Source organism: Urocampus carinirostris, chromosome 8 (assembly GCF_059441175.1).
Source record: "Urocampus carinirostris isolate Australia breed hairy pipefish chromosome 8, RoL_Ucar_1.0, whole genome shotgun sequence".
In the NCBI taxonomy this organism is placed as follows: Eukaryota; Metazoa; Chordata; class Actinopteri; order Syngnathiformes; family Syngnathidae; genus Urocampus; species Urocampus carinirostris.
This window is the reverse complement of record NC_142356.1, coordinates 25,830,352-25,857,559: the sequence shown is the minus strand read 5'-3', so window position 1 is coordinate 25,857,559 and position 27,208 is coordinate 25,830,352. Positions and strand designations below refer to the sequence as shown.

The 27,208-nt window shown below is 41.1% G+C and overlaps 1 protein-coding gene across 4 annotated transcripts in view; it reads right to left on the bottom strand.

The window, feature by feature from the left end:
* Window positions 1-24,628, bottom strand: part of trim2a (tripartite motif containing 2a) — a 43,304-nt gene extending 18,676 nt beyond the window's left edge. Inside the window, exons 1-3 of one of the 4 annotated variants that reach the window (XM_088342120.1) lie at window positions 24,520-24,628; window positions 24,335-24,395; window positions 990-1,180 (exon numbers count right to left, since the gene is read on the bottom strand). In XM_088342120.1, the coding sequence (XP_088198246.1) occupies window positions 990-1,123 (134 nt within the window). In that variant the 5' untranslated portion in view covers window positions 1,124-1,180; window positions 24,335-24,395; window positions 24,520-24,628. Of the gene's footprint in view, window positions 1-989; window positions 1,181-10,259; window positions 10,422-15,779; window positions 15,799-15,859; window positions 16,007-24,334; window positions 24,396-24,519 lie in introns of those variants that run through there. The other 3 variants (XM_088342119.1, XM_088342121.1, XM_088342118.1) reach the window with 3 other exon arrangements.
* Between the last annotated feature and the right edge of the window lie 2,580 nt (window positions 24,629-27,208).

The following is a 27,208-nucleotide window of genomic DNA, read 5'->3' as shown; positions in this document are numbered from 1 at the left end:
GGTCATAGCCGGAGCCAAACGGGAGCAAAAACAGAACAGGTGGGAATCAGGGTCGAAAAAGGCTTGCCTAGTATACTTTGAAGTTCGTAGACAGGACTGGGTTCAAATAGTGACAGGGAGCCAATCAGAACCCGTGGCGGTTGATGCCAAATGAGCGGGGCACAGGTGAGTCACATCAGTGATCATGACAACATTGCAAAGCAAAACAAATTTAAAAAATGTGTATAAAGAATAAAAAATAAAAAAAACATGTTAATGATCTATAATAAATACGTGTATATTCACTGTGACAGTACTACAGAACATAAAGCTCATGTGAACGCTGTAGATGGGAGTTCAGGATTGAACTAATAATCGGTGCCTGGCCCTAAAAGTAGAAATGTGCACACCCCTTCCATCGACTCTTTGGAATAAAATTTATTTTGGAGCTGGGAAGCAAACAGAGTCGCACACAGTGCCTTTTTTGTCCCATAAACAAAAGGTCTGCAGAGACACTGGTGTCAACCACCCTGACATTCATGTCATCTTACAGCTATAGTAAACACATTATCAGCTCCACACAAATTTTTCCGTCAAAACATTCAATGTTTATGTGTAATTTATTTTTCTTTGCATTCAATTTGTTCACTATACTTTTCTAAATCTTGACACTCTTGTAACGTCCAACTATCTTCAACATCGGTTAACAACGGACACAAAGAAAAATCTACACAACCTTGTTTCCTTAACTTTTCTTTCTAAAATCGCAATATAAATGCTATTTGATGTCATTTTTGTATCGTTTGAAATATAACAATGAATATAGTTCATAAATCTTGTTACTGACTACATTATGATGTAAAATATGTTATGTTGATTTAAAAATAAGGTTCGTGCAACTATTGATGCTTGCCATGCTTAAATAGAGCATCATCGATAAACCGGCTAGGTCATTGTTTCAAAACACATGACGCGTGGAACAGTCCAAGCGAATTATCAGATGAACTCACCTCTCGCAGAAAGTGTGCAGGCAGGGAAGAACTTTAGGGTTGTGGTATCGCTCCAGACAGATGCTGCAGATCAAGAACTGCTTGTCGATCTGGCGCACCACCGGACTGGGAATGCTGCCGGCGTCAGCAGCCATCCTAAACGTGGGACTCGGTAGAGGCCGTCCCAGCTCTGCCTCTTATTTGTCTGAGCCCTGCCAAACATACCACAACCATTGATGATGACCCTTTAACGTGTGAGTGGATTATTTTTGGAGGGTGCGCGTTTCCTCGTTATCCTGTTATGGGCAGGAAAGGACGGGGAAGTGTCAACACCAACTTACTCTGTTTGACTCACTGATTGGATTATATAGAATAAATAAAACATTAGCATACAGTAATGGTCCGACATTACTCAAGATGAATGTTGTGCTGCAAAACTACTCAAACTCCCTTGAAAATCCTTACAAAGATGGTAAAGTTCAATCCCTCTAAAGAAAATGTGTTTGTCACAGTGTTAATTTTATGTTTTGAAAAAACACAAATTTTAGTTGGTAAACCACGAGCCAACTCTCTCAACAGCACAAAAGAGTGGTAAACTGCTAACTCCCAAACTGCAAACTGTCACGGTTGCCATGGCGCCCAATTGGCCCCGCCCAAGTGGCGCCAGCTGCGGCCCGTTGACAGATTGGCTTTCCGTCTATTTAAGCTCAGTGCTCTCACTCTTGCTTTGTCAGTCCGTCAACGAACCTCTGCCCCGCAAGACGTGGGCTTTGACTCGGTCCTGTTTCCAGTTGGTAATTCCTGTCCGGTATTGTTCCAGTTTATTTTGTCCTGTTTATTATTAGTTTCCAGTTTCGTTCCCGTCTAGTATGTCCTGTTTAATTTCGATATCCTGTCTTGATATCAATCCTGTCTGTCCCGTTGTTTAATATCATTTTCCAGTTTCGTTCCCGTCTAGTTTGTCCTGTTTGATTTCTATATCCTGCTTTGATATCAATCCTGTCTGTCCCGTCCTGTCCTGTCCGGTATCGACCCCATCCGTCCAATATCTGCTCGGGCAATTGGTATCGATCTCGTCGGCCTCTGGCTACCTATCATTCCACGCCAGACTGCTGCCTAACGTGCATGACTCCCCAATTCCCGTAAAATAAGAGGCTTGTGTGAGAAACGTCAATCATTTGGGTCCTGATCCTGTCCCGGTTCATGACACAAACTTTATGGAACAGCCGTTCCGAAAACCTACTGCGGTTACCTAAAAACTCCATTGCACAACCCATTCCCCAATCTAGTAGTCAAACAAACAACAAGTACAGGGAGTGCAGAATTATTAGGCAAGTTGTATTTTTGAGGATAAATTTTATTATTGAACAACAACCATGTTCTTAATGAACCCAAAAGTAATAATAATAATAATAATGCATTTTATTTAAAAGCGCCTTTCAGGCCACCCAAGGACACTGTACAGACAATGAAAAAATACAATTTAAAAAGTTGTAAGCGAAGTAATAAATAAAAACAAGACATAAAATCATAAAAACATAGGAAATGGAGAAGCTATGTGTTGTAGGCAGTCCTGAACAGGTGTGTTTTTAGACGGGACTTAAAAGTGGAGAGAGGTGTGCAGTTTTGGAGGTCCGGAGGTAGATTGTTCCAAAGCTTGGGAGCAGCGCAACTGAAGGCTCTGGCTCCCATGGTGCTCAGATGGGCAGGGGGCACTGACAGTCGGAGGGAGGACGAGGATCTGAGGGAGCGAGTGGGGACGTGCACCTGGAGAAGGTCAGACAGGTAAGGAGGAGCCAGGTTGTGAATGGCCATATATGTATATAGGATCAGCTTGTAGCTGATGCGATGCTGAATAGGAAGCCAGTGTAGCTGTTGGAGAACGGGGGTGATGTGCTGCTGGGAAGATGTTTTTGTGATGATGCGAGCAGAGGCGTTTTGAACCAGCTGAATTTTATGGAGGGACTTTTGAGGAAGGCCGAAGAGGAGAGCATTGCAGTAGTCAAGGCGGGATGTGACAAGACTGTGGACGAGAATAGCAGTGGTGCGGGGGGTGAGGGAAGGGCGGAGTCTGGTAATATTGCGGAGGTGGAAATAAGCAGTGCGGGTGATGGTGTTGATATGTGAGTGGAAGGTAAGCATGCTATCCAGGATGACACCCAGACTCTTGACCTGGGGGGAGGGGGACACTAAGGAGCTGTCGATATTGAGAGAGAAATTGTTTACTTTGGATAAAGTGGATTTGGTGCCAAGAAGGAGGAATTCTGTTTTATTGGCATTTAATTTAAGAAAGTTTGTTGTGAACCATGTTTTGAGTTCGGAAAGGCAAGAGGTGAGGGAGGGAGGTGGGAGTATGGAGTTTGGTTTGCAGGAGAGGTAGAGTTGGGTGTCATCAGCAAAGCAGTGAAAGTGGATATTAAATTTGCGGAGGATATGACCAAGAGGCAAGAGGTAGACGATGAAGAGAAGAGGACCTAAGACAAGTCTCATTAATATCAAAGCTGAATATTTTGGAAGTTGGAGTGGGGCTTTTTTAGTTTTAGCTATTTTAGGAGGATATCTGTGTGTGCAGGTGACTATTACTGTGCATAATTATTAGGCAACTTAACAAAAAACAAATGTATACCCATTTCAATTATTTATTTTCATCAGGGAAACCAATATAACAGCTCAACATTCACAAATATACATTTCTGACATTCAAAAACAAAACAAAAACAAATCAGTGACCAATATAGCCACCTTTCTTTGCAAGGACACTCAAAAGCCTGCCATCCATGGATTCTGTCAGTGCTTTGATCTGTTCACGATCAACATTGCGTGCAGCAGCAACCACAGCCTCCCAGACACTGTTCAGAGAGGTGTACTGTTTTCCCTCCTTGTAAATCTCACATTTGATGAGGGACCAAAGGTTCTCTATGGGGTTCAGATCAGGTGAACAAGGAGGCCATGTCATTAGTTTTTCTTCTTTTAGACCCTTTCTTGCCAGCCACGCCGTGGAGTACTTGGATGCGTGTGATGGAGCGTTGTCCTGCATGAAAATCATGTTTTTCTTGAAGGATGCGGACTTCTTCCTGTACCACTGCTTGAAGAAGGTGTCTTCCAGAAACTGGCAGTAGGACTGGGAGTTGAGCTTGAGTCCATCCTCAACCCGAAAAGGCCCCACAAGCTCATCTTTGATGATACCAGCCCATACCAGTACCCCACCTCCACCTTGCTGGCGTCTGAGGCGGACTGGAGCTCTCTGCTCTTTACCGATCCAGCCACGGGCCCATCCATCTGGCCTATCAAGACTCACTCTCATTTCATCAGTCCATAAAACCTTAGAAAAATCCGTCTTGAGATTTTTCTTGGCCCAGTCTTGACGTTTCAGCTTGTGTGTCTTGTTCAGTGGTGGTCGTTTTTCAGCCTTTCTTACCTTGGCCATGTCTCTGAGTATTGCACACCTTGTGCTTTTGGGCACTCCAGTGATGTTGCAGCTCTGAAATATGGCAAAACTGGTGGCAAGTAGCATCTTGGCAGCTGTACGCTTGACTTTTCTCAGTTCACGGGCAGTTATTTTGCGCCTTGGTTTTTCTACACGCTTCTTGCGACCCTGTTGACTATTTTGAATGTAACGCTTGATTGTTCGATGATCACGCTACGGAAGCTTGGCAATTTTAAGAGTGCTGCATCCCTCTGCAAGATATCTCACTATTTTTGACTTTTCAGAGCCTGTCAAGTCCCTCTTCTGACCCATTTTGCCAAAGGAAAGGAAGTTGCCTAATAATTATGCACACCTGATATAGGGTGTTGATGTCATTAGACCACACCCCTTCTCATTACAGAGATGCACATCACCTGATATGCTTAATTGGTAGTAGGCTTTCGAGCCTATACAGCTTGAGGTAAGACAACATGTATAAAGAGGATGATGTGGTCAAAATACTCATTTGCCTAATAATTCTGCACTCCCTGTATATGTTTTGATTTACACTTTTAAAAGTATTTTAAAACTCATTTTTAGTAATAAATCTCCATCAACGGTTAAAGGTGGTTCCCGTAAGTTCAAAATATTCAATTTGCCGATGCCATCTTCTGGCTGAAATCATCATTGCAGCTTCTGTCAATCTCCTTTTGTTGTGCAAGTACTGTATGTAAAATTCCTAGACGCGCTCGAATAAACTCTTCCTTTATCATCTTTTTGGGTGTTTGGGTTAGCATTTGAACTGGAATCATAACAGTCCTTTTCTTCTTTTACCATTTTCAACCAACAATAAAAGAAAACCTTGATCATGCACATTACTCCTCTGCCTCCTTTGCTACAGCGTAATACGCTGTGTGGCTGGAACACAGAGGATAAAAGAAAAAAAGCAGATAGGGGCGGTGGGAAAAAAAATATAAAACCTCTTTGAACTCAGTTGGACATTGTTAACGCATACTTCATAGAGAAAATATTTAATTTTTAAGCCTTTTAAGGAAACCTCAAACTACGCACCTCACCTTTGAATAAGTTGTGACGCCCATATTTTTAGCACTCCCTCAAAATCCCCACAAAAGTTTAACTAAATTTGAATTTAGTACATTATCAGGGCAAAAAAACAACTTGAAAATAATTTTTTCAGAGTATAGAATAGATACTACCTTGTAACTTACTGCTACAAATGGTTATCTACATCAATTTTACTCTAGCATGTCCGGCTGTAAATTAGTTAATTTATATTGTGATTGTCCCTCATTACTGGCAACCCCTACAACACAAAACTGTCGAGAATTGGAACAGGAGGAGGACCCAGATGCGTGACATTTCTCATATAAGCTTTATTTTACTGGAAATGGGGCAGTCATGCACGTTAACCCAAACGCCAGTCATTCTGCGATCGTTGGGCGGAAGAAGAAAGGCGTGGAACGAAGCCAGAGGCCGACGAGATCGACGAGCAGAAATCGGATAGATGGGGTCGATACCGGACAGGACGGGACAGACAGGATTGACATCAGGCACAGGAGACTGGAGTCCTATAACAAGCAGGACGAGATAGACGGAAACGATACCAAACACTGGAGATCGAAATTAAACAGGACAAACTAGACGGGAACGCTACCAGACACTGGAGATCAATATCAAACAGCACAAAATAGCCGGGAACGATACTGGAGAGCGATATTAAACAGGACAAAATAGACGGGAATGATACCGGACAGGAAACACGAGCAGGAAACTGGAGAGAGTCAAAACACACGTCTTGCGGGTGCAGAGGTTTGTTGACGAACCGACAAAGGGTGAGTGAGAGCACTGAGCTTAAATAGGAGGGAGGCCAATCATTCAACGAGCCGCAGCTGGCGCCAAACGGGTAACCGTGACAAAAACTACACTCAGCATCATGATTTCACGCAGTAAACGGCATTTTAAAAACATCCCAAGCCACATTCCTATGTCAAGATCCTTACTTAATTGGCACACACCACCCTTGACCTAAAACGCCCCCCAATAAAAAAAATACCCAAGTCATGTTTATTTGTATAGCCCTTAGTCACAAGGAGTCTCAAAGGCCTGCACAGACCTCAGATTATTGCAAACTTTTATTACACCATCCCCTAATCTAAAACCTACACAAGGGCAAGAAAAAACTCACTTGATAAATCAGCCTCTCAAACATGTTTTAGACAACAATATGATAATACACATATTGCATCCCCAAAGCAATTTGTTAATGGGGGTTTTGGGGTTTTTAAGGGTTATTGATCTATCTTCGTTATTCATTATCCATTATACGTTATCGGTCAGTTCATAATACGCTACAAAGCCTAGGAGCCGGGACACTTACTCTCAGCCAAACGGCCAAGCTAAGGTCCTAGCCCTAAAACCTTGCAGAACTAATCTCATTTATCATTGAGCTCTGTTGCTTTGCATTATTAAACTGGCTTTCCCAATTGTTCCTAGCCATGCACCACCTTCACCATTGTGTCAAAGCTAGTGCACCCCCATCCAGCCTTCATCCTGCTATAAAATGCTCTTAAGAGACACTCTCGACAGGGCTAATACATAATGAATGAAAAAAGCAGAAAGCGGCACATTCTGTGCTGGCTCCAAAAATAAACGCTTTACCCACAATGCAGCAGGGTCAGCCAGCTTGGCTGCAAGAGCGTCCTTTTATTCATGAAGTCACTTTTGTTATCAGAAAGATCAGGGAAAGTATGTCAGTGCCACAACAGGCTGGAAAACAACCTTAGGGGCAGTTTTTCTTGTTCTCTACTACATAAAATTTTGTCCTTGTTCTTTCAAAATGCGCTTTGACCTAAAATCATTCCTTTGGTGTGGTTTTAATTAGTTCAACAGTGAGGTAATGAAACTTCTTGTATTGAAGTCAGATTCTAATGCTGTGAGGACATGTCTGTTGCTGAGCTACAGTGAATGCAGTGGAACATACTTTAAAACAGTGGATCTCTGCAGTTTGCATGAAAAAGATAGGGTGCTAGCTCACAAATAAAAAAATAGAAAAATATATAGCTAAAAAGTGGCTGTAATTCAATGAATTCATGATTTTCTCTACCCGACTAAGAATAGGGGTGCATAGAAAAGCATCTCATAGTCCCAGTGTGTAGAAGAACTTGTATTCTTTGAGTCTGCTTGAAGAATAGTATAGTGCACCCTGGAAGCAATTTTGGGCACACTAGATGTAGCAGCACAATTGATTAGGTTGCTGCATTGTAGCACAGACCATGCTACAATGCTACGATTCCAATCATAAAATTAAAAAACAAAACAAAAACAAAAAACTAAAAGTAACATATTAAAAACATCAAAGTTGAAATCCATGCTTTGTTTAAAAAAATTAAGTAGGGATGGGTAGGTATCATCTGCTACTGAGTGACCATTTCACAATATGATAATTGAAATTGAAAATGAGAGGAATAATAAGTTGTCATTAATTTCTTGCAATTTACAGAATAAATAAGTTGTCTTTTAATGATTTTTTAAACTGTCACGGTTGCCCATGTTGCCCAATTGGCCTCGCCCGTTTGGCGCCAGCTGTGGCTTGTTGACTTATTTTCTTCCCTCCTATTTAAGCTCAGTTTGCTCACTCATCCTTCGTCAGTCCGTCAACGAACCTCTGCACCCGCAAGACGTCTGTTTTGACACTGTCTGGTATCCTGTTTGTGTATCCTGTCCGGTATTGATCCTGTCTGTTTTGTCCTGTTTTGTCTCCGGTCTCCAGTGTCTGGTATCGTTCCTGTTTATCTCATTCTGTCTGATCTCTGTCTCCAGTCTCCTATATCCGTTATCATTCCTGTCAGTCCCGTTCTGTGCGGTGTCGACACCATCTGTCCGGTATCGGCTCGTGTAACTGGTATCGATCTCGTTGGTCTCTGGCTTCCTGTTGTTCCACGCCAGACTTCTGTCTTTCTTCTTCCACTTAGCAATCGCCGAATAACTGGCGTTTGTGTTAATGTGCATGACCGCCCCATTTCCGTAAAATAAAGCTTGTGTGAGAAACGTTAAACATCTGGGTCTTCCGCCTGTCCTGGATCTTGACATAAACATAATTTGGTTGATGAACTATTTGGTCGATGAGTATCAGCAATGGTCTGGAAAAATTGTTTCTAAACATTTCTACTTAAAATATTACTAAAACAGGGGCAGCACGGCAGCGCAGTGGTTAGCGCGTGTGCGGCACAGTTCTAAGGTCTTGGGGACCTCCTGTGAGTGTTCAAATCCAGCTACCGGACTTCCTGAGTGGAGTTTGCAAGTTCTCCCTGTGCTTGAGTGGTTTTCCTCCGGGTACTGCGGTTTCCACCCACATTCCCAAAAACATGCATTTCAGGTGGATTGGCCGGTCCAAATTGTCCCTAGGTGTGAATGAGCGAGCGAGTTGTCTGTCCCTGTGTGCCCTGCGATTGGCTGGCAACCAGTTCAGGGTGTCCCCTGCCCACTGCCCGATGATTGCTGGGATGGGCTCCAGCACCCCCGCGACCCTACTGAGGATAAGCGGTGCAGCTAATGAGATGAGATGAGATATTACTATAACAAATAAATGCATTTTCTAAACAGGGCACTTTCTAACATTCTTACAACCTAAAATCAATATAATCATTGTTGGAGCCACAGTAACTGTAAGCCTAACCCACATGGTCAAGGATAAACACAACCACAGGTGGAATCTTCATGATTTGTATTTTTTTCTGGGTCATAGAGGTATCAGGTATTTGCTTTTCTTTTACTTGGTCTCTTGTGAAATGTCCAAACATTGCAGCAAAATCTGGAATATACCCATTTGGCCAAGAATTTAACAACCTGAGAAGCCTGTAGGGCACAAGCTTCACCACTGAGAGCCAAGTAAGGCGGGCACTCATCCAGGACGTTTCACATGAAGAGTTGGAGTTTGGCGAAGAATGCGGAAAGGACTGAAGGCTGCATGCGGCGAGGTCGGGCAGCACGGTGGGACTTTAAACGCTTGGATGACCGGAAGTATTCCAAATATGATCAGACCGTGCTATGAAAGAATGTTCAACAAAATCTCACGCCAGACATGAAAGTAAACACGGGAAAGCAATGCGACATGAAACAAAGCCAAATTCAACTAACCAAAAATAGCAATTTATGAAAAATCACCTTAGAGTGAATTAACAATATTAACTGTGATTTAGATCAGGGGACAGTGTGATAATAGTCTGTAGTCGGTAATAGTCTGTGGTCTGTGCAGCCTTTTGAGACTTCCTGTAATTAAGGGTTATGCAAATAAACATGACTTGGCTTGGCTTAATGGTAGCAGCTCACAGCAAATACTGAATCTAGCAAAAATCACAGGCACCCTGCAAACAGGTTTCTGCTGACTCCTACGTCATTCACCAGGTTAGGGTTTGACTGTTAAACCCACCTAAAAATAATCACCGGCACGACAATGTGTTGATGACAACCCAAATTGGACAAAAACATGGTACCTGCATCACACATGCATATTTTTGATTGGTATGCCACAGTATAAAAAGTTTTCAAATGTACTACCAGTACATAAGAACAAAAAGGCACACAAAGTCTATCCCTATAATGTCTTCCATAAGCAACTCTGAAGATGACAAAACCGCATTCCATCGACTGAGCTTCACTTGCGAGACGCCAGCAAAACTGCATGCCAGCCTCAAATCACACATCTTCACTAACACGCAAACTGCTCTTATGTAATCACATCAAGCGGCCATTCTCGCTTTGATGCTGACAAAATAAACAACTACGCAACGTTAGACGTAATTTGGAAAACGAGCGGGATTTATCAGGCATCGAAACAAAGGCATCATCGTCATCATCAGACTCACTTGTAAACACTTGCGAATAGCCTGTTCCTCTTCCTCCCATCGCATCCCTCTCGTCCTCAGATAAACGGTGCTGCCTCTGAGCGTGTGCAGCACGGATGGAGGGGGGGAGGGACAGATGAGGAGTGGGAGGGCATGGGAGGGGGAGAATGAGGACATGGCAGATGGAATTATGGGCGCATCCGATGGGGAGCCTCGGATGCTGACTCACCCCGCAATGAGGGAAGGAAAACTTTGTTGGGGGTAAGGGGAAGAGGATTTCAAAATGAGATAATATCCATCCATCCATTATATGCACCGCTTATCCTCAGTAGGGTCGTGGGGGCCCTGGAGCCCATCCTAGCTGTCTTCGTGAATTGGGCAGGGGACCCCCTGAACTACTTGCCAGCCAGTCGCGGGACACACAGAGACAGACAATTCACTCACTAATTCACACTTAGGGAGAATTTGGGCCAGCCAATTGACCTGACATGCATGTTTTTGGAATGTGGGAGCTAACCCACGCCAGCATGGGGATAACATGCAAACTCCAGACAGGAAAGCCTGTAGCTGGATTTGAATCCATGACCTCAGAACGGTGCTGCGGACACACTAACCACTCAAACTAAAATGGTAAAAATAGAATGACAATATGTAAATACCAGGAAAATGAAGTACTACTAGTTTTTATTTTTTTGCTGCCAGTTTGACTCCATTGACCCCTTTACTACTATTTGTACTACTAGACAAATAGTACAAAATTACTAAAAACTAAAGATATATTTTAATGATTGAAAACAGGGGCCGAATATATCATTAACCTCATAGATAGATAGATAGATAGATAGATAGATAGATAGATAGATAGATAGATAGATAGATAGATAGATAGATAGATAGATAGATAGATAGATAGATAGATAGATAGATAGATAGATAGATAGATAGATAGATAGATAGATAGATAGATAGATAGATAGATAGATAGATAGATACTTTATTCATCCCCGAAGGGAAATTCACTTTTCCAGCAGCATCCCTGAGCTGAGAACAATCGAAAATAACACGGGAGCTGCTGGAGTGGCTGCCATTCGTGACGGCGCCGGAGAAACGATTCAATTTGAATCATGCAAAAATTGCATGATTGACAATTGTTTTTTGGGATTAAAAGGCTAAAAACTGTTAGATTTTGAAAGGGTCCTACCAACATGTGATGAATTTGTCAGCAGCATCAACAAAAAATACTGGATTTCAAAATCCATATTGTATGAGATAATGGCCTTACCGTGCCATCAGCACAGCCATTGTCACATACCAGCTATAAATAGTTAAGGCCATGATTGCATGCTGACAGTTAGATTATGAAATTTAGAATATTAATCGTTACAATAGCCAAAAGTTAATAAAATGTGAATAACAGACAGTCTTCCTGCCTCTTATTCATAAAACAAAATTTAAAAAAAATCGGGGGAGGGGACCTATAGTGCCATTTTCACATTAGGTTAACAATATTATTTTGCTTCCTCTCTGAAAACAAATGACAGAAATACTACTACAGTTTCTTTGATTCTGAAAAGAAAAAACAACACAGAAATAATATTACAGAAATACTAAGATAACACGACTATAGTGTACTACAAAAATACTGCAGAGCTACTGCAAAAATACTACTACAAAAATACAACTAAAGTAATATTACAAATATACCACAAAAATGCTAATGCGACAATTCTAGAAAAATACTGCTGCGGCAATACTACAGAAAGTACAACAAAAATTATACAGCAATACGACGAAACTAAATATCAATATACGTGCTTAAAACAAGGACCTGGCATATTATTTTGTTATAATTGTGAGTACTTCAAAACCAATTAGAAAAAACTGATTTTTTTTAAACAAAAATGAAAATAAAAAAAGCATGTACTGGTCACGATTACTGATGTGAATCACCTGTGCCCGCTCCTTTAGCGCCAACTGCCTCAGACTCTGATTGGCTCCCTGTCCCTATTTAAACCCACTCCTATCTGTCCCCTTTTGTCAGTCCGTCTGCGAACCTCGGTAAACACTAGGCAACCCTTTTTCGACCCTGACTCCCACCTGTTTTTTGCTCCCGTCTGTCCCCCGGCCTCGACCTGTTTTTGAGCCTGACCACGTGTACTCTCCCGTCCCGGCTTTCAACCTTTCTGTCCCCGACCTCGTCTACTCTCCTTTCCTGGCTTATGACTCGCTTTCGACCCCGACATCTTTTTGCTCTCCTGTCCCGGCTACTGAACCGTTTTTACGTTCCCGACACCACTTCCGCGTTCAGAGCGACCTGCTGCCCGCGTCCAGCAATCACCGGATCGTGGGCGCAACCCTTTCTCTTTCTTCCAATAAAACTTGTGAGTAAAGCAACGCAAGTGGGTCCTGTCTCCATTCTGGTCCTGACAGTACTGTAGTGGTCTGCATATATATTTATTCATAAATGTGAATTATAAAAATTGGATAGGACTTCAGGCCTCCTGGCCAAATTCTTGAAATCCAATGCAGCCCGTGACTCAAAAGGTTTTCCCACCCCTGTTCTAAACAAATATATCGGCACCTGTATAACAAAAAAACATTTGTTTTCATCCATTTGCTGGGGCTACCATTTTGGTCCCTGCTATCAGCTAAAATTACCATAAACGTGCCCTCGCGTTGTCATTGTCACTCGAGGAGACCCAGAAAACAGGTGAGCTGAAAATGGATCCATTAATCTTCTTAACGCTCATCCCTCAGATGTAGATATGGGGGACTTAATTCATGGAAAGCAACCTTATTTTTAATGGTGTCGCTGAAAGTTCCCATGGGCCATGTACTCATCTTAAGAGTTTGATTGCCAATCTTCCAACGCAATATCAAATGTGATTGTTTAAGTCAAGTCACACATATTTGTACATCACAAAGAGTCTCAAAGGGCTGCACTGAACACAATTCCAACATCCCCTGATCTGAAACCTACATAAGAGTAGGCAAAAACTCGAAAAACTTCAGCATGAAGAAAAATAAGTCACTCTTAAGTAATATGCCGTTGGTCAAGGTTCAGAGTAGTGTTTGAGAACAAGTCACAATAATGAACTAAATCAATCATCAACATCTCATTTTTTGGGTTTTAAGCCACAAAAAATTAAGTGACATCCATATTTTTATCTCAGTGAGGCGGGCCTTGGATTTCCACAACTAAACGGAGCAGTTTCCTCCAATGGCATATTCAGTCTAGTGTAATCTGCATAGCAATGGAAACTAATGCTACACTTGCTAATGATTTCACCAAGCAGAAGAATATAAATACTAAAAAGGAATGGGCCAAGTACCGAGCCCTGCAGAACTCCATAAGTAACACCAAAAGGTTCAGAGGTCATATTGCATTTATACGCAATTTGCCTGTCGGAGAGATAGGACCTAAATCTTGAGAGGACGGTTCCTGAAATACCAATCCATCTTCTACACTGGCAATTATTTTACTTCAGATGGGCAAAAACAATACAGAGAAACCATGTGGAAATTTAAAGACAATGTATCCAGCCTTTAACGTTGCATCGTTTGTGTTAGCAACACGCTTTTGAGTTTTTTGCCTTCTGCTGTGATGCAAGCCCTATTCCAATCTAATCTTTAGAATCCACCAGGTGGAGGTTGACAAGAGATTATAGTCATGGGCCAAGAGTACTTCCTGGTTGTAGAACGCAACCTCATGTTTCTGTCCACGCTAGATAAGACGTTGAGCTGACTGTGGCCTGGTCTTTGTGTCTGTATTTTGTAGCAGAAAACAACCGGATATATAGCACGCATGCAGTTTTTCTGAAAACACAACAAATGCTCATTGACTGCTAATGTTTGCTTTCACGTTTGGGAGCCTTTGAAAAACTAAGCCCATTTTCTCTCCCGCTAGTTCAAAAGTGGCCTTTTCCTAACTTTTCGTCCACAAATGTTAAATATCAAGTTAGATATCAATTTAGAAGTTATGTTTTTTTTTTTGCCAAAACAATTGTGTTCCAAGTATATTGAGTTGTACAATTTGTTTATTTTTATTTTTTTTAATCAAAATGTAACCTCTCCTTCCCAAAACAAAAGATGTGTTTTAATCAAATTTTGAGAAGTTTTGACAAATTCAAAAGTTTAACTCTGAATTATTGCAGGTTTAAAATTTTTCAATTCAAGACTTTTTCCAAAGACTTAACAGTTGTGTTTCTTAAGGTGGGGTGTAATGAGGTGTCCTTAAAAAGTTGAAAGTTAAATTTTTTCTCCATAAACTATGTGTTAACAATGCTCAACAGAGTTCAAAGAGACCTTATGCTTTATTTTTCACGGTGACTATCTAATTTTATCTTACTTTTATCACAACTGTTCGGGGCGGAACACAATAGGTTTTGAGGAATGGGAGCTGGGGGGAGTGCTGGAATGTGACATCATTCTACTGGTCAATGTAGCATGAAAATGGTGAAAATAGGAAAAGGCCTGCTTCTAGTAGAGTCCAAACGCCAACCCAAGCCCCAAAAAGATGAAAAAATACGTTTTTAGGCGCGTCTTAAGAAATGCACGAACTTGCACAAGCATCATGAATGAGCTGACTGAGGCTGTGATCATAATTAAGCCAGGAGATGGCTGCAGAGAGTAACAAAGATACAAATTCCCTCCTTTTAAACACTGTTCTAAATGTAAACTTGTAAAGCTAATCGTAACAAAGATGTTTTAATGATTTTGTTTACTCTTACTAAAGGATTGGTGGGGATAATTGAAGTATCTTTAGTGTCATTGATAACTAAGTAGTGAAACATTGTATGGAACGAGATTAGACATGGCACTCGAGGGAAAATACATAATAAAGACTTTAGGGATTTGAAATAAAAAGACTAAATGTGCATTTTTAAAAGTTTCCAAACTAAAACAAAAATGATATTAAATACCCATCCATCCATTATCTGCACCACTTATCCTCAGTAGGGTCGCTAGGGTACTGGAGCCTATCCCAGCTATCTTCAGGCAGTGGGCAGGGGAGACCCTGAACTGGTTGCCAGCCAATCGCAGGGCACACAGAGACAGACAACTCACTCGCTCATTCACACCTAGGGACAATTTGGACCGGCCAATTAACCTGACATGCATGTTTTTGGAATGTGGCAGGAATCCGAAGTGCCCGGAGGAAACCCACGCATCCCACGGGGAGATTATGCAAACTCCAGACAGGAAGGTTTGATCCCATGACCTCAAAACTGTGCTGCACATGCACTAACCACTGCGCTGCCGTTCTGCCTTAATATACAATGATAATAATGATTTTATTTGCTGGGCTAATGGGGAGGCAGAATAAGACTATCCATACTGTACTTGTCATTGCAGTCCAATAGCACTTAATGCAACCTTTAGGTCATATTCACAATGTCGTCCGATTAATTGCATATCCATGATGCATATTGTGACTGTAATCATGTCAGAAATCCCAGTTAACTTTGTAAACATGCTACTAGCATAACATGGAAGAGTAAACATCATGGTAATGATCAACCAGAATATCACGTCACTCACATCGTCACATGACTTGCTGGCATCCGTCTGTCACATCTATCATTCTCAAAATGAGTCACCACTTTCTGCACTCCACTTACTTCAAGTGCATCTTGGCCTCTCAGTGCTCCCGTCTATGTGTGCATATATGGGTGCGTTCCCGCTCAACTAATCCTCATCTCGGATGCGAGAATAACAAGAGGCTGGGATCCAAGCGAGTCCTTCTAATACCCCCGAACAGACTGACCGTCAGAGTAAGAGAGGAGGCGGGATTTGGGTAGAAGGGATGGGTTCCAGGAGACCAATCAGTGGTCATAGACTGCCACCACAAAAACATGGCACTGCAATACTTGAGTACAAATACGACAGCTAAACCTGCACTGGGAAATGGAAGGGGTATCTGACATTTTGGATTGAAGTTGGCAGCAAAGTTAAATTGATAGATTTGTCTACATTTTCATGATATGGACGGAGTCTAGGATAAACACATAATAAAGACTAAAGGGCGAAAAACAAGATAATCAAGCAATCAATTAATAAGTAGTGAAACATGGTTTGGATCAAGAAACAAGATAAAAACAAGATGCATGTCAGGATAAATGGGCGAAAGTATTTTCAAGATATTGTTTGGAGACTGGCCTAAGTTCTATGTGCATCAGAAATATCCATCCATCCATTATCTGCACCGCTTATCCTCAGTAGGGTCGCGGGGATGCTGGTGCCCATTCCAGCTATCTTCGGGCAGTGGGCAGGGGACACCCTGAACTAGTTGCCAGCAAATCGCAGGGCACACAGGGACAGACAATTCGCTCGCTTATTCACACCTATGGACAATTTGAACCGGCCAATTAACCTGCATCTTTTTGGAATGTGGGAGGAAACCGGAGTGCCCGGAGGAAACCCACGCAAGCACGGGGAGAACATGCAAACTCCACAGAGGAGGTTTGATCTCATGACCTCAGAACTGTGCCGTACACGCGGTAACCACTGCGCCGCCGTGCTGCCCATGCATCAGAAATAGTGCAATGAAAAATAGTGCAACAACATTTAGCAGCAACATAATTCCTAAATAGGAAAAGGATACCTTATTTTTCTATACTTAGGTGAGATGTACTTTTTTAGTTTTGTGAACTAGTTTATTGTGGTGATGGGGTAGTTCACCATCCATCCAGCCATTTTCTTATCCTCACTAGGATCACAGGGGGTGCTGGAGCCCATCCCAACCGTCTCCGGTAGCAGGCAGAGGACACCCTGAACTGCTTGTCAGACATTCGCACACGGACAGACAACTCACTGACTAATCCACAAATAAGGACAATTTGGACCAGCCAATAAACCTGACATGCATGTTTTTGGAATTACAAAGGAAACCCACGTAGGCACGGGGAGAACATTCAAACTCCGCAGGGGGAGGCCGCAATAGCTGGAATTGAACCCTAGACCTCCGCACAGTGGAGCTGAGCACTAACCATTCAGCTGCCATGACACTAGTTCTCCATAAATTGAGAAATATTTGCATTCAGCACCAGTATTTCAATGTAACATAGAATTCATCATGGTCATGTATATATATGTTTCAGTGGTGTAGTGGCTAGAATATTCACCTAACATGCCAAAAGTCCCCGATTCGAGACCGGGTGAAAACATATGTTGGCTTGGAGAGGGATGCGCGCCACCAGGCTGTACTTGCCCAGGAAATGGTGCCCCCTATGAGCCTAGCGATTAAGGGATCTAACCAACCATATAGATATTTTTGAATTCTTCTGGTAGATGTTAATGTGCAAAAAGGAAACCGTTTCCAAGATATAAAAAATACATGCTTTTGTTTAAAACTTGTCAGAGCCCGACAGACAGAGGACCCAGACGCGTAACGTTTTCACACAAGCTTTATTTTACGGAAATGGGGCAGCCGTGCGCGTGAACACAAACGCCAGTGATTCGGCAATCGCTGGGCGGGAGAAGTAAAACGGAGAAGTCAGGCGCGGGAAAACAGCAAGCCAGAGGCAGACGAGATCGAAACTGGACAGGACAGCCGGGATCGATACCAGATACAGGATACACTAGCAGATTCCGGACAGGACGGGACAGACGGGACAGACGGGATTGATACCAGATACTGGGGCAAAATACCGGACAGGACGTGACAGACAGGATCGATACCAGATACTGGAGCAAGATACCGGACTGGACGGGACAGATGGGATCAATACCGGGTACTGGATACACGAGCGCGATACCGGATAGGACGGGACAGACTGGATCGATCCCAGATACATAAGCCAGATACCGGACAGGACGGGACAGACGGGATCAATACCAGGTAATGGATACACAAGCACGATACTGGACAGGACAGGACGGACGGGATTGATACCAGATACACGAGAAAGATACCGGACAGGACGGGACAGACGGGATCAATACCGGGTACTGGATACACGAGCATGATACCGGATAGGCTGGGACAGACGGGATCCATACCAGATACACAAGCAAGATACTGGACAGGACAGGACAGGCGATATCAATACCGGGTACTGGATACTTGAGCACGATACCGGATAGGACGTGACAGATGGGATCCATACCAGATACACGAGCAAGATACCGGACAGGACAGGACAGGCGATATCAATACCGGGTACTGGATACACGAGCACGATACCGGACAGGACGGGACAGACGGGATTGATACCAGATACAAGTGCAAGATACCGGACAGGACGGGACAGACTTGATCGATATCGGACACTGGATACACAAGCAGGATACCGGACAGAGTCAAAGTACACGTCTTGCAAGTGCAGAGGTTTGTTGACGGACTGACCAGGAGTGAATGAGATCACTGAGTTTAAATAGGTGGAGAGCCAATCAGGCAACAAGCAGCATCTAGCGCCAAACGATTGGGCACAGATGAGGGCAATGGGTAATGGTTACAAATCTGGAAACGGGATACATTTACCAGAACAGAAATCCAATGTATCGGAGCAGTTTGTTCTCTCACAAGGAATAAATTGTGGACGAAAATACTGGTCTCGAGTCAAGATTTTTTTTTAAAAAGCAGTAGGTTATTCTTAAAAATTTGTAGCCGTTTGTTAGGGCAGAAAAACGGTAGTCTAACGCTTAAAACTACTATACTGTATCGGAGTTGATCGCTTGAAACGTGTTTGTTATTTTGGCAAGCTAAGAGATCAAATCAAACAAGCAGTGTTTGGACTTTGGCCACGCAAAGTTTTTGGACTTTCAGCAACACGTCTTTAAACGAGTCTAAAATATAGTACTTTTTTCCCCATTTCCTCCCAACATTATTATTTGATGCTATGTTGCTAACACAAGTTAAACAAGTTATGCCTGTGCTTGCTGGCAAAAAACGCACACCCAGGAAGTACCGGTTGGTCCGCTGCATAGTCCAATAATTAGGAAAGACTCACCACCAACACACATATATAATAAAATCTATTAATAGTTTTTCCCAAAACAAAAGAAAAGCACTTAAATAGCATACTGATGTAGATAGTAAAAGTATACTATAACAGATAAAATGAAAATGCAACAAAACACGTTGAAATATTAAATGGCAATCATTCAGAGCTACATTTTAAAAGTAATTAATAATAAATCATACAATAAAATGAAGAAAATAGTCAATTAAAACAATATTCAAAAATTTGATATCTAATATTATTATATGATTAATAAATGCAAATACATTGTAACATAATAATATAAAATCTATCCTGGAAGGGGGATTACCTCATGAGGGGTCCCTTTTTCTCATGTTGAGGTTTTTGAGTTTTTCCTTGCTCTCATGTAGGTTTTAGATCAGGGGATGGTGAAATAATAGTTTGTAATTTTCAATAATCTGTGGTCTGTGCAGCCCTTTGAGACTCCTTGTGATTACAAATAAACAGGACTTGACTTGACTATATAAATATGAAAATAATGAAATGATACAAGAAATGACTGATAGCCAATAAACCCAAATGTAAGAAAAAAAAAGGAATTCTCTTTTTATTCATACAATTTTTTTTTTAAATTATACAAAGATTTAGAACAGATAAAAAATGTATATAAATAATAAATAAAAAAATTATATATCTGATACTATTATAAATTTGGTAAATGTACAGTAGAAAAGGAATCTCTGCATAAAAATATTCAATTTAAACAATAAATATTAAAAAAAACTATTTTACTTGGTGAACAAGACACAAGCAGGAATGCTATGATGTCTAGTTTATTGGCAATTTAAGATTATTTTTGTTTTTTTCATATATTTATTATTATTTTTATTTATTATTATCTTCCTTTCTCCCCCCTCTTCATTCTTTTGGTTTGTTTTTTGTGTTTTGGTATTTCATAGGCTTGTATGTTTAGGGTTGCTTCTTTATGAATACTGTAGTATACTGTTTTGTGTAATTGAATATTACAAGTTGTTATTACCTATTTTTTTCTTTGCAATGGGGAGAAAAACAAAACCATGTACGATTGCCTGTAATGTTGAACGATTTTGTCAAAAAAATAAAAAAGAAATAAAAACAAGACATTGCTTAATACTTTTACTGTAAAAGACAAATTGACCGAAACAAATCACTTGAAAAACTTGGTACTCATTTTACATTATCTGAGTCTATTTTTTGTTGGATGCAACAACCTGGCATCATTATCAAAGTAACAACTAGCTGTTTACACTGTTTACTTCTGCAACACATCAAATTATATTTCATATTGACTCTCCCTTGAGCACTGAAAGACCATTACATTAAGTCCAGTCACATTTATCCGATAGGCCTTATTAAATTATAATCAGGGTTGGGTAGGGTTACTTTAACTTGATTACTTTCAATTACTTTTGGATTACTCCAATACCAAATATGCTAAGAAAAGACAAAATAAACTAAATATGAATAAAATTATCACTCACAACACGTGGTAAGCTCTCTCTCCTGGCTTTGATCTCTTCGATCTCTGGCAAAACTAACATAAAATGCGACAGAAATAAAATGAAAATAAATCCAAACAGCTTGCCAACATCATTTTTGCCGTTCCATGTAGTCCGTTACTCCCTAAGCCTGCACAAAATTTAGTCATTTTATTCATATTTAGTTTCTTTTGTCTTTTATTAGCATATTTGGTATTGGAGAAATCCAAAAGTAATTGAAAGTAATCCAATTAAAGTAACCCTACCCAACCCTGATTATAATGGAGTGAAAAGATTATACAAAGAATCAAGAGCTCACCTGGATTTTATTTGGTTTTGTTGACTTGGGTGGGGGAAAAAAATAAGAAAAGGACGAGAATTCCTACCTGTAACCGGACATTTATAAAAGAACGGAAAGTCTATCAGGAATCTGTGTCTTCCATGCTGGACCATCTGGCAGTAGTATTTCAATGCATTTCCAGCTCAATTCACTTGAACACAACCAATCAAATGCGAAGTAACACCCACCCTCAAATAAAGGAAAGGAGACTTCTTTTCTCTTGTATTTTTACACAGACTACAGTTTATTTTAGAATATAATTAACAGGAACAACTTTCGAATTAAAAACAGATAAATAGATACACAAATCTAATTTTCTTGAACTAATTCTAAGACCAAATCCAAACTTCAGCGATGTTTAGTCACATAAATCATCTTGAAGCTAAAAATATGTTTTAATTTTTTTTTTTTTCTAGCACTTTTTAGCATGTCTATGCTAAGATAAGTAAACAGGTTTCTCATGTTTTGTTTTCATGCTAAACTAGCAAACAAAGCCTCCTGGGCTTTACTTTTCAATATCTAATATAAATGGTTCAGTCTTTGTCTTACAACACTATAGGCACAGTATTTAACTCGTCTACATATTTTTTTGGGGTACTTTTACATAATCCAAAGACTTTTCTGTCATGATTACCAATGAGAATCACATGTGCCTGCTCATTTGGCGCCAACCTCTGTGGGCTCTGATTGGCTCCCTGTCCCTATTTAAACCCACTCCTGTCAATCCCCTGTTGTCAGCCCGTCTGCGAACCTTTGTGTATACAAGGCAACCCCTTTTCAACCCTGACTCCCGCCTGTCCCGTTTTTGCTCTCGTTTGTCTCCGGCTAAGACCTGTTTAGATCCTGACCACGTCTGCTCTCCTGTCCCGGCTTACGACCCTTTTTTGTTCTCGAATACGTCTACTCTCCCGTCCTGGCTTACGACTCGTTTCCGACCCCGACCACGCCTTGCTCTACCAACCAGTTTTTCCGTCCCTGACTCCGCCATCGCTCGCTACGGAAGATCCACTTCGGTGTTCGATCACAATCTGAGTACGAGAGCGACTTGCTTCCCGCGTCCAGCGAACACCAGATCGTGGCCGCAGCCCTTTCTCTTTCCTTCAATAAAACTTGTGGTAAACGTCACGCAATTGGGTCCTGTTTCTGGTCCTGACATTTTTACTGTTTATTGTGGCCTTTTTCTAGTAAAATTTGCTAGAAGAAAATGGTATATTCGATTTCAGTAAATGTTCCTAGTTCAAAAAAAATGAATGTCGTTCTAGGCTTACCCCAGTTGCAGTACATGTATTTAACTTTAAAAACGCCCTAATAAAACCTAAACCATTTTTCCATTGTACTCCTACTTCCTCAAGCTGAAATAATGTATCAGAACTGGAGCCTAAAATAAATTTTACATGACATTTATAGTCTTCAAGCTATTATACTACAGATCTCAATCTTATAGTACTCCACTAATCAACACATGGTTTCATATGGACCAAAGTAAGAAATCATTTTTACTGGAACATGTTAGCTAAACAGGTGCTAACCCCTCTCTAAAGGTGTCACCATGACAACCAAACATCAATGTAACGCCCCAGTAAAGAATCTTTTATCTTTTTTAAAAAAAAAAAAGTTATTTGCATTTCTGTTCCATTCTAGATCGTGTTCAATAGAAGCAGAACTATTGTCAGTGAGCATCGATGTGGTGGGAGGGTCTGTAAGGAGGGGACAAGGTCTTAAAGGAGAAACTGCTTAGCATGCATAGCACATAACCTAGGGTAGACGAACAAATTCTTGAATGTATGCGTTTCAGATTTGGGAGTAATTGGTTGAAATCTGTAGTGCAAGTTGGTCAACTCAGAAATAACCCTGAAATGGACATTTCCAACCAAAATAGCAACATTCTCACAGTCATCAGCACCGAATGATTTTGTAGTCACAGAGTAACTTTGCAAAGGGGCTAATGTTTATTTTGTTTATTTTTACGTTGGAAGGAATGAGTATAGAATATAACAGGCGCCAGAAACCCCAAACTTGGTGCAGATGTTTTGTTAAACGTTGCTTTTCAATACTTTTCCTGAGGTTTACTTAACTCTACTAAATTCCAATTTTTAATGTACTTTTTCTGTGTATACTTGTTGCTTACTCAACTTCATGTGTTATTTCAGGCAAGGCTGGGTTGGATTGTTTTGTGTCATGATGACTAATTTGGATCACCTGTGCCCGCTTGTTTGGCGCCAGCTGCTGCGGGCTACCTGATTGGTTCCCTGTCCTTTGTAAGCCCAGTCCTGTCACTCCGCTGTTGTCAGTCCGTCAGCGAACCTCTGTTTTCTACAAGGCAAGCACTTTGCACCCGTGTTTCCACCCGTCCGTTCCCGATCTCCCTGTTTGTCTCCGGCTATGGCCTGTTTTTGACCCCAACCACGTTTGCTCTCCCGTACCGGCTTACGACCCGTTTTTGATCCCGACCAGGTTTTTGCTTTCCTGTCCCAGCTATCGACCTGTTTTTCCGTCTAACTTCGCTACAATCTCCTGCCCCGGAAGATCCACTTCCGTATTCGGATCAAGATCCGATTGCATGAGCGGCTTGCTTCCCGCGTCCAGCAATCACCGGATCACGGGTGCTGCCCTTCCTCTTTCTATCAATAAACTTGTGGTTAACGCTATGCATTTGGGTCCTGATTCCATTATGTTCATGACAGCCACAAGTATGCTTAAAAGCAAATGAGCAAATTCCCTAAGAACTGTATTTTCAAACGACAATTTTTCAGAAGCTAGAGGTTGTTGTTTTTTTAATGGAAATTACAATTATAAAATTATAAAATTATAAAATTGAAAAGCCTTTCACAAAGGGACATTTGTGCGGAGGTTCAGGGTTCAAGTCCATCTACTGCGGCCTCCCCGTGCGGAGTTTGCATGTTCTCACCGTGCCTGCGTGGGTTTCCTTTTGGGCACTGCGGTTTCCTCCCATATTCCAAAAACATGCCTGTCAGGTATGACAGTCCAAATTTTCTCTAGGTGTGAATGAGCAAGTGAGTTGTCTGCCACTGGTGTCTCGTGCCCACTGCTCGAAGATAGCTGAAATGGGCTCCAGCATCCCCGCGACCCTACTGAGGATAAGCGGTGCAGATAATGGATGAAGAAACTAGAGGGAATTGACATTATTGTTGGCCATCTTAGCACAATGGGAACCCCAAAAACTAAAAATCTCACAAAACAGACAATAAATCGGGTAATTTGGTCTCTTTGAATTTATGTCATCCACGTGTTTGTAGCACTCGTTTTCGTTCGCACTACTCAACACAGCAACAGTCTTCGAATAGGCTGTCTTACCCTACTCCTTTTTCCATTTTCTCTGGAAATTTCGCACTCAGTCTTGACCTCACGTTGGGGTCTGCGTTGAAAAAAAAACAGGCAAGTCATGAACACCATGCTTTGACACCTCGTTCACGATACAAACACTGCAGCAGAATTAAAACGTTGGAACCGAAAGGGATTACGAAAAGCACACGACTCACTGTTTCTGTTGTGATGTCAGCGCAGTTAGTTCATCGCATCGCTCCAAAAAAATCGCAAGAAATGGACCGTACAGAAGTACTTGTAGTAATGCGTTCGAGGTGGTAAGCTAAGAAGGTCAGCATGGCATGTTTGTGAGAGGGTTGTGTTGAGGTGTGACATTGAGCTGTGGGATAGAGGAGGATTGAGACGAGCATAATCCCTCACACATGACCACAAAACACACTCATTTGTGGCTCACACACATACAGACAAGTGTAAACTTTTCTTTTATCCTCACTGTTAAATGTGAAACTGGAGTGCCATGTCCAATTTTGTTGTCACAATATGTTCAACCCATTTTTCTAACAATGACAATAAAGGTATATTCCATTTTATTCTATTCTATTCTATTCTATTCTATTCTATTCTATTCTCATCTCATCTCATCTCATCTCATCTCATTCGCTGCACCGCTTATCCTCAGTAGGGTCGCGGGGGTGCTGGAGCCCATCCCAGCAATCATCGGGCAGTGGGCAGGGGACACCCTGAACTGGTTTCCAGCCAATCGCAGGGCACACGGGGACAGACAACTCACTCGCTCAGTCACACGTAGGGACAATTTGGACCGGCCAATAAACCTGACATGCATGTTTTTGGAATGTGGGAATAAACCGGAGTGCCCGGAGGAAACCCACGCAAGCATGAGGAGAACATACAAACTCCGCACAGTAAGGCCGGGAGCTGGATTTGAACCCACGCAGGAGGTTCCCACGACCTCAGAACTGTGCCGCACACGCGCTAACTACTGCGCCGCCGTGCTAACCTATTCTATTCTATTCTATTCTAAACTGCGTCTAATGAACTCCTGTGTGACATCCTACTGAAGTAAACTTCTCAATTAAGGACAATCTACTGTAGGGGCGTCAAACTCAATTGCGCAAAGGGCCAAAACTCAAACAAATTTCGTCGTGGACAGGCCCAAGTCTGAGGCCCTAAGCAAAATTAGATTTGGGGCCCCTATTACTTGATAATTTGCATACCTACTAGAACTCATTCCATGTTCCACTCCAGGGGTGGGCAACTATATGGAGTCAGGGACCGCATGTGACATGTTATACTCCATTTTAAATAGATAAGTTTCATCAAATTGGTTTTGAAACAAACACAATTAGAGCACAATAGTGTAAAAGGTCCCTGTTTTAAGCACTTCATTTGTTGTGTACCTCTAAATGAGGGGTGTCAAACACATTTTAACTCAGAGGACACACGATAGAACAAATATTCTGTCGGGGGCCGGACTAGTAGATTAAAGAGGAAGAAAAAGAGAGATAAAGAAATAAGAGAAAGAGGGAGGGAAAAGGAGAGAGGGCGGGACAAAGAAAGAAAAAAAGGGAGCGAGGGAGAGAGCGTGAGAAACAAAAGAGATAAAAAGAGAAGTTGTGAGAGAGGGGAAAGAAAGTAGAGGAAGAAAGAAATACAAAGAGAAATAGAAAGACAGAAGGAGAGAAAAGAGAAAAGAAAACGCGAAGGGTAGGAAAAGAGAAAGAGAAAAGGTAAAAAGGAAGTTAGAGCAAATGAAGTTAAAAAGACGCAGAGCGTGAAAGAGACAGAGAGTGGGAGAAAAGGGGTGGAAGAGAGAGAGAGAGAGAGAGAGAGAGAGAGAGAGAGAGAGAGAGAGAGAGAGAGAGAGAGAGAGAGAGAGAGAGAGAGAGAGAGAGAGAGAGAGAGAGAAATACAAGTACAGTGTCTTTGTGAGAGGAACCTGGCTTTGGCAACATCAAGTTGACATATTTCAACCTGCAGCTTTTTTCTCTCTTGCGCTTCTCTGAGTGTTTTCTCCCCGGCCAGATTCAATCCCTTAGCGGGCCTGATCTGGCCCGCGGGTCGCCTGTTTGACAACTATGCTTTAGAGGAATTACTTAGTTATTTTTAGTTTTTTTTTATAGTATTTCTGAAGTCGGATTTTTATTGAAGTTCTGTAGTTCTTTTGTAGTGTTCCTATAGTTTATTTTTTTGGACCATTTTTCTAGTACTTTTAAGTAATTTTGATGTAGTATTTCCATAGTTGTAGTTTTAGTATTTCTGTAGTACTTTTGTTGTGTTTCAAAAGTAGATTTTCTTATTGTATATCTGTAGTATTTTCGTGGTATTTTTGTATTATTACAGCAGTTTTATGATTATGGTATTTTTGTAGTATGACTGCAGTATTATTTCTTTTAGTATTTTTGTACTATCTCTGTATTATTTTCTAATATTTCCATATAAGAATGTTATATATCTGTAGTATTGTTGTAGTATTTTTGGAGTACAGTGTTACTGTGGTTTTATTTTGTAGTATTTTTGTGATATTTCCATTGGAGAATTTTTGTAGTATCGCTATAGGTGTAATTTGCAGTATTTCTGTTGTAAACCCCTGGTGGTAGTATTTTTGTAGTAATATTTCTCTAGTATTTTTTTAGATTATAGTATTTATATGTTTTAGTATTTCAGTAGAAGTATAATTGATGTATTTCCAAAGCAGTATTTTAATAGTATTTTTGTAGAATTTTTGTAGTATTTCCATAGTAGTTTTTTTGTCATATTTCTTTAGTATTTTGTAATATGACTGTAGTTTTTTGTTGTATTTTAGGAGTAAGTAATTCTGTAGTATTATTTTGTAATAACAGTAGTCACAGTAGTAGTATTTTTGTAGTAATTCTATACTATTTT